Here is an 8,576-nt window from a genome sequence, read left to right as displayed (position 1 = left end):
GGGTATAGAGGATCTTTATTATCCCTGGTGTGCGTCTCCACCTCGGCCAGGTCGCGCTGCCGGCCTCCCACGGGCGTGCAGCTCCCGGCACCGACGCGAGCACCCCCTCGTCTGCCTTCGCCGCTGCCGCCTCTCCGCCTCTGGACTCTCCACCCTGGACTCTTCCTTGGGCTCTCCTCGTTCGACTCTCTTCAGCTTCTCCAGCTACTGCAGTCTTCGGGCTCCAGACTTCCACACTCTTACTCCTTCTCGTTCTGCTGACTGACGAACACCGTCCTTTTATCCCCCCGTAACTTCGCCTTTGACCCCCTCCCTTTGACCTTTCACCTCGCTCCCCATTGGCCCGAGAAAAAGTGGGCGTGAAGGCTTTTTGATCCACAAATTTGCATATATCGATCGTTCTGGAGGCGGGGCCAAATCGCCCCTCGCTCACCGATTGGACGGCAAAAAGTGGGCGTGTGTCGTTTTTGATCCGTTTTTGAAGCAGAAAATCCGTGGTTTTGTACACGCTGTTCAACGTGCGCCCTACACGAGTCCAGCATCGGTGCCCATGAGTGGCGCGAGATGACGGTGATGCGATGGTGGCGAGTTGTGACGGTAAAGATCATGGCGGTTGTGGTGAAGCGGCGTTGTGGTTGGTGGTTGTTGTTGTGGTTGTGATGGTGGCGATTGGTCCAAAATAAAGATAGTAAAAGAAAAACGGCTATCCTGAAGAGTCGCAGCACGTATAAATGACATGTATTCCCACTAGACAACGGGTTTGGGCCTAACTACACATGTACTTGCCGAGATACCTCACCTAAGGGACCTGAATGGTGGTTTGCGAATCTGGTAACCACAACACTACCCCCTTCCCTTTTTACAGACTCGTCCCGAGTCGTCAAATTTTCGTGTGCCATCATGTGTAGTTTTCCCCTAGTACACTTTACCTACGGATCCCTGAGTGCGACATTCATGGTATTCGTGTCCCCAAAATAAATAACCTGAGGGCTTAGTAACTACCGAAACAAACTCACTCACACGGACGACTTAAATAAAATTGCCGGCGCTAGACAGACATGCCGGGGGCGCACTCATATGTACAGTACATCTTAACCTTAACTTACAAATTTTACACTAAACCATGGCCCAGGATCATCGAACTCTGCAAAAAGAAAGCAGTTAGCAGGGAGCCAGGCTGCCCACATGCAGTCTCTGGCTCAAAACAATGCAGGTGACAGGGAACGTGGTTGGCTGCTCACACGCAGTCCAAGGCCTTCCCTTTTGAACTGAACTCAGTGAACCACAACGGTGCTTGGGCTGCACAAACGCAGTCTCCGTGCCAGCTCAAGTGGCACACGCAATGAGCACAACGAATGGATGCATGAACACAAACACGGTGCACGGGCCGCCACTGCAGGCCCGTGTTGTAGCTGCCAACAGGGCAGTTCTCGCAGCTTGCAAACTGTTGCCTTGATCCTGGCGCACATGGAAATGAACAGGGGGGGGCAAAGCAAAATTGAACGGGGCTGGTGAACATGGGCAGTGGGCATGGCATGGCAAAGGTGCAGGCAACACAGCCCGCAGAAGAAGGCCGCTGCAGGCAAACACAGCCGGCAGATGAACTGGCCGGCACAGGCCTTGAAGAAAAACAGCCAGCAGATGAACTGGCCGGCACAGGCCTTGCAGAACACAGCTGCCGATGAAGTTGGCCGGCCTCCGCCTTGAAGCAAAACACGGCCAGCCGATGAAGTTGGCCAGCCTTTGCCGTTCAATGGAGGTTGGTGGAGGGAGTGCGGTGGTGCTGGCCACTTGGAAGGCGGGCTCGGACCTACCTACCTGTCTCCCTCCCAACCTATCGCCTTTGCCTGTCACTGTACATACCCACTCCCTTAATTTGTCAAACCCCAATTTAGCCCCAACTTATTTTTTTGTTGTTTTTATTTTTACTCCCCCACTATAAATCGTCCCCTAACCCCCTTTATCGTCCTTGTTCGGCTAACCTATCCTGTCACCTAGCCTACTCCCAACCCCTACGTTCCCTTCCCGGAGGGGAACAAGGGAGAGCTAACGTCCTGTGTCGAGGCCCAACGAAGCCTCAGAATGGCCTCCCCAGAGTTCGGCGATCTTAACACCAAGTGGGTCCAGCGGCCCACAACGACAGCGAGGGGATGGATGGTGCGGAGGGGTACATCTCCTAATCTATCCTAACCATTTAACTGTTAAACTACCCCGGGGCTTTCAACAAGCGCCTCTCGCTTAAACTATTGGTTCTAACAACCCAGATTCCCGTCGCCTGTGTTGGTGTCCTTACAATTTCGGGCCCACCTCCCCAATTTTCTCTCCGTGCCCTCACACGGTCTCTTGGCTGGGACACGTGGCTCCCTTTGGCAGGCACGACCCTCTGCCGAATCTCCCGCTATGGCACCCCGGGTCACTACACTGCCTCCGAGCCTACCAGCTCCCTAACACCGGGGAGTGCCCCCCATGGCACCTCCCCTGAAACGCACACGTGGCAGGCCGGCCTCCCGGGCCCCTTTCCGAGGGTCACCCGTGCCCACAACACTGCCCACGCGGCTAATGGCGCCCCGGGCCCCCGCACCAAGCAGGCGCACCCGTGCCCACTACTCTATCCCGGCCCCCCATGGGCCCATGGCCTACCGCGGCCGACTAGCCTGGTGCCCGGGGTACCCACTCAGCGATACTCACCTTTCGCAGCCACGCTCCCAAGCCCGTCAACAGGGCTCCTGCACCCCTCCAAATGGGTCTCGAGCCTACTTTCCCACCAACAGCAAAACGACCTCCATTTTCAATTTGACTAACCCAGCTAACTCACTTTACTCTGACCCCGGGGTCCCTTGGGCGGGAGTCACTCCTCCCCCCAATCACTCATCGCACCATGCATTCCCCATTCGCTCCATTCACACAGACCCGCTGGCCTCACTCACTCACCAAGCACATGCTTCCAATTCACTCACCAACAACTCTTCAACACACACACCACTGAACTCTGCCATCCTCCTAACTACATCCCCTAACTAACTCGTGCTCCCACGTCGTCCCTTAAACTATAGCACGTTCCATTTAACCTACGTAGCTAAGCTACGTCCCCTCTACACATTCATAAGTCTGTCCATGTCTCCAAATAAATCATTTTATTTCCCAACCTAAATCTGACTACAATCCCTCTACCTAATCCATTCCACGGACTCCATGAGGACTTACCCCTGCCCCATGGAGTCGGTCTAACTAAGCTAACCCTTCCCCCTAACTAGTTTCCTTCCTGTGCCCCGGTAAGGGGGTCTTCCACCCCTTGCCCAGGAATCCTGTACACCCGAAAGTGAGGCTTGCTTTTCTTTTTTTTTTTTTTTTTTTTTCCATGCGCAGCACCTGCGCGGCAACTCAGAGCTCGCGCACTTTACACCTGCCCGTGACGTCATGCAGCTGCACGTGTTCCTCGTCCCTCCTTGGACGCTACCATCCGGCAGAGATACCCCTCCTGCCGGATTCCAACCACACGTGCAGCCATGACGTCACCGTGCGCAAAAAAAAAAAAACACAAGCCCCACTTCTCGAGGGGTTCCCCACGCGAACACATGTGCTTTGCCCGTTGGAGCTTAACACACACGATCGCGTGGAGAACCCGTCCGGTCCAAATCCGTTTACCTGCCTAAACTTTGTCCGTCCGCGGGATCGGCAAATCCACCGCTGGCGTTTCCGGACCGGGACTTCACTCTCGCAAGCGAGCACGTGGTGGTCTCGTGCGTTGCACAGCACGAACCGCGTGCTCACTGCTGGGTGAACCCGGCACGGTCCGCGAAACAACTACAGCCGCTACTCGGCTTTCTTTCTTCTCATGTCGCCTTCGTCGTCGCCATTCAACCCACGCACACCTGCGTGTTACGACGCACACAGTCCACACCATCACATTCACACGGGGAGACGCGGCTGCGTGCTCCCGCATGCCAACCGACATCTCCCTCTCATACCGCTCTCTCACACACACGGTCTCCCTGGCACACAGCGACCTTGCACACGGCCGTTCACTCACGCGTGCCTCACTACTCACACAAACCATACTACTCACACGTGGTGCTCCATTCACTCGCGCGGGGGCACTCACCCGCGGTGCCTCACCCACACACGCGAGGGCACTCAACCGCTGTGCCTCATCCACACACCGTGCCTCATCCACACACGGCGTGCTGGGAAGCACGTACTCCGGCACCATCGCCACCACACCACTCACACGTGGTGCCTCACTCATACTGGCCGTTTCACTCACACACACGGCCTCACTCACACACGGTCCCTCACCCACACCCGGCGTGCTGGGAAGCACGCACTCTGGCACCATCGCCACCACACCACTCACACACGGGGTCGCTTCCACACACGGGGACGCACTCACACCTTGCACCACACACACAGGGACAACCACACTGGGGATTCGTGTCCCCACAAGGGTCTCCGGGGCCTCTACACCCCCCAAGCTCTCCGTGCACCCGTCCACAGCACTCGTCCCCTCAACCTCGCAAAGCACGACCGAACTCACCTGGTCGTGACTCGCCTCAAGGGGGCATACTCCCTCCCCTCGTTCCTGGAGGAGGCCATCCAGGTGCTCGCACTGGGTCCCTGCCCAGTCCGCCAGCTCACCCCCATTATCCTCCACTACCTCCGTGTGTGTGTGCCCTTCACTTACCCCGTCTTCATCGTGTAGTCTTCCCTCTATCGTTCCCATCTCCCGTGTCTCTGCCAACTCTTCACCCTTTACCTCTCTTGTCTCAACTATTATTTCCGTTGTCGTCATTTCGTGTCTCGTCTCACACGTTTTGGTCTCCCCATTTAATTTTTCCCTTTCGGTCACCGTCGATTCCTCTGTCACGACCCTCGCCCAACACGCCCCCCGAATTATTTTTTTACCCGCCTCCACCGCGGGCCTGACAGCCGTTGCACTCCCTCCCAGCTCGTTCGCTCCCGCACGTGGAGTCGCCATTTTGAGCTCCCTGGTCACGGCCTTCATGCCCGCCTGCAGGCATCGGCCCATGTTCTGCGTCTCACCCCGCAGCTCTTTCATTTCTTCCCTCATTTGCTGTGTATTCGCATCCATCGTCGTTTTCACTTCATTTGTATTTGTATCCATCTTTTCGTTCATGCCTTTCATTTCGTTTGTATTTGTATCCATCTTTTCGTTTATTTGTTTGTTCATTGCCGCCAGCATGGCGAATAGCTGGGCCATGTCGGGTGCGCTTGGGTGAGCCGATTCGGCAGGGGTTGGGGAAGGGTCTTGGTGGAGAGGGGGGGGGAGGTGTCATACACCGCGGCCGCTGCCGCACCCACCTCGGGCCCTGGGTTCAGTCGGGCGAGTCCGTGTTCCTGCACAATCAACATTTCCTGCTCGGGGATTCCATCCTGGGCCATGGACTCTACATTATTACACATATACATTTCTAATACCCCCGGCTCCCGCTCGCCTTGAGACGCCATCTTGCTTCTCGTGAAGGGTTAATTTGCTCGCTCGTAATTTGGAGGGAATCGGGGTCGCTTCTCTCACCCCTGGACCGATTCCCGTGAATTTAGCCGGAGACAGGAGAGCCCGTTTTCCTGTTCTCCGATACCAGTGCCGCGAGGAGGGCGATGAATTTGTATCCCACTCCTGACACCAGTGTTGCGGTTTTCGCGCCCGCCGGCGTGCGACGGCCACGTAACTCGAATCGCGGCACGTCGCCCACCGGACGGACAATCCAGTCGTGACCCTCTCGGACTAACGCCGGGAACCAGTCACGGGTGGACCTTTCGGTCTCACCGCGATCGAGCCAATCAGCCCCCGCGTGGGATAGGGTTGCTCGCCAAATTCGAACTACCTAAGTACCCACGCGGAGGGTAGACCGGGCGATCGCACCTCGCCGCAGGTCGACTTCGGACACGGGCCACTTAAGCGACCCGTTCCGTACTATCAGAATAACCGAGCGGTGTTATCGTCGACCTCGACGGTTCGATTAATTATCGGGCGTATTCAGCCCACTACCAACCCTTTACGTGAAGCAAGATGGGGATTCAATGGAGGAAAAAGACGAAGCGAAGCGGGAAACAGTTCAACAATAAAGCACATTTATTCGCGACGAACGGAAAGCACACAAATACAATTCCACCAAATGCACACAAAAAAGAAAACACAATTCCATTTACACAAAAAGCAAACATAAAAGTGAAAACACAGTGCAGAGCTAATTCCGACTACCGAGCACACGGCAACACTTATACAATTCTACTTCACAGACGGCGCCGACAACACATACCCAAAACCAAGGAAAAGAAATACCCCAAGAATGAGGTAGGCCTGGGGCCGAGACCGGGTCGGGCCTACCCGTCTGGTGATGAGACGCGGAGCGGCGATGGCCCCGCAACCCGCGGGCCTCGTGGACAGTGCCTGGCAGGGGGTGGGAACGGGGCCCCCTTGGTCGCACTATCTCAGCGCGGGGGGAAACAGGAGGGGGTTGCTGATGCTCGGGGTATAGAGGATCTTTATTATATGCGACGAGCGTCTCCACCTCGGCCAGGTCGCGCTGTCGGCCTCCCTCGGGTGCAGCTTCCTGCACGACGCGAGCACCCCCTCGTCTGGTGTCGCCGCCTTTCCACAGCTCCGTCCCCTCCGTTCCGACTCCAACGCACACGACGAGCAGCTCCACCGCCCGCGAAGTCTTGACCCTCTGCTTCCGACTCTCCTCTTCTTGACTCTCCGACCTCGTTCTGCTCACTCTTTCGTTCCCTTTTTGCTGACTCCTTCGCCCCTCGTTCCGTTCTGCTGACTCTCCTCTGACTGACGAACACCGTCCTTTTATCCCCCCGTAACTTCGCCTTTGACCCCCTCCCTTTGACCTTTCACCTCGCTCCCCATTGGCCCGAGAAAAAGTGGGCGTGAAGGCTTTTTGATCCACAAATTTGCATATATCGATCGTTCTGGAGGCGGGGCCAAATCGCCCCTCGCTCACCGATTGGACGGCAAAAAGTGGGCGTGTGTCGTTTTTGATCCGTTTTTGAAGCAGAAAATCCGTGGTTTTGTACACGCTGTTCAACGTGCGCCCTACACGAGTCCAGCATCGGTGCCCATGAGTGGCGCGAGATGACGGTGATGCGATGGTGGCGAGTTGTGACGGTAAAGGTCATGGCGGTTGTGGTGAAGCGGCGTTGTGGTTGGTGGTTGTTGTTGTGGTTGTGATGGTGGCGATTGGTCCAAAATAAAGATAGTAAAAGAAAAACGGCTATCCTGAAGAGTCGCAGCACGTATAAATGACATGTATTCCCACTAGACAACGGGTTTGGGCCTAACTACACATGTACTTGCCGAGATACCTCACCTAAGGGACCTGAATGGTGGTTTGCGAATCTGGTAACCACAACAATATATATATATACATATATATATATACATATATATATATATATACATATATATATATATATATATATATATACATATATATATATATACATATATATATATATATATATATATATATATATATATATATTTGTGGATTCTCATCACTCCGGCGTGCGGGCGGCCGTTTTTAGCCAAATCGCGGCCGCGCGCCCACCGACCGTGGCAATCCAGTCGCAGCTTTCGGATCAACGCCAAAATCCAGCTATGGGTGTGTTTTTAACCACACCGTAGATCAGCCAACTCTTCTGTCCACGTGCAACAGGGTTGATCGCCGAATTGTCGATTTACCTAATTATTCGTGCAGACAGAAATGCCGGGAATTTACACCTCGACGGGACCCGTACGGACACGAGCCGCTTTAAGCAGCTCGCGCCGTTTGCGATTGCTGAGCCGTTTATTGTCACCAAGCCCCGTCGGACTTGATTATCTTCTCGGCTATTGAAAAACCAGCTATTTTTCCGAACGCAATTACGGCAGCTCAATGGAGGAAGGGACGCAACGAGCAGGTGTATATTCAAACAATGACATTTATTTATACATGCACATATACAAGCAAGGCAATGAAGCAATGTGGGTCAGAGACAAGACACGAGCAAAAAGACCCTACAGCCGTTGTCTATTTACTACGTACATGCACTTAACAGCAATTCTACTTGGCGGACAAAGTGCCACAGACTTCCATGCAAAAACCCAGAAAGAAAAGAACTAACAGGGCCGTAGGCCTTTAATGTTCCACGGAGCTGTGGAGACCGAAGGAGCACCGCGAAACCATGCAGGTTACCTGCCACCCTCGTGGTGACTCGCTGGGCCCTGGTTCGGTGACCCTCAGTGCGTCTTGTCGTCAACACGGCAGCTGGTGTATTGGCAGCTCTGTTGGTCCAGGTCTTGCCGTGCAGCCTGGTTGATCGGGCCTAGCCGATGACGCCTCAGAGGAGCGAACAGGCCGTGCTCTTTTGGAGTTGATGCTCTCTCAAGAGCCCACTCACTCCTCAGCGTTGTTCGGACCGTTATGCCGCTGGCTGGCGACTTCTCTCCAGCTGCCTCCACCGACCCACTATTCTGTACGACACTGCAGGCTTGGCTGGACTCCAGGCTCCACTCTGACCTCAACCCCCGACTTCCACTCCGAACAAACTCAACCACGAACCCAGAC

The 8,576-nt window shown here is 54.9% G+C and overlaps 2 protein-coding genes across 5 annotated transcripts in view; both read right to left on the bottom strand.

Moving 5' to 3' along the window:
• Positions 1-8,576, bottom strand: part of LOC147024217 (E3 ubiquitin ligase RNF157-like) — a 226,821-nt gene that overhangs the window by 170,828 nt on the left and 47,417 nt on the right. The window lies entirely within an intron of this gene.
• LOC147024216 (uncharacterized) overlaps positions 3,665-8,576 on the bottom strand; it is a 65,418-nt gene continuing 60,506 nt past the window's right edge. Inside the window, exon 2 of the mRNA XM_085883905.1 lies at positions 3,665-4,147. Within this exon, the coding sequence (XP_085740031.1) occupies positions 3,710-4,147 (438 nt within the window). The 3' untranslated portion in view covers positions 3,665-3,709. The remainder of the gene's footprint in view (positions 4,148-8,576) is intronic.

Source organism: Eptatretus burgeri, chromosome 6, assembly GCF_056783735.1.
Source record: "Eptatretus burgeri isolate ZD-2024b chromosome 6, Ebu_testis_v1, whole genome shotgun sequence".
NCBI lineage: Eukaryota > Metazoa > Chordata > Myxini > Myxiniformes > Myxinidae > Eptatretus > Eptatretus burgeri.
The sequence above is the reverse complement of the archived record's forward strand: the minus strand, read 5'-3'. Positions and strand labels throughout refer to the sequence as shown.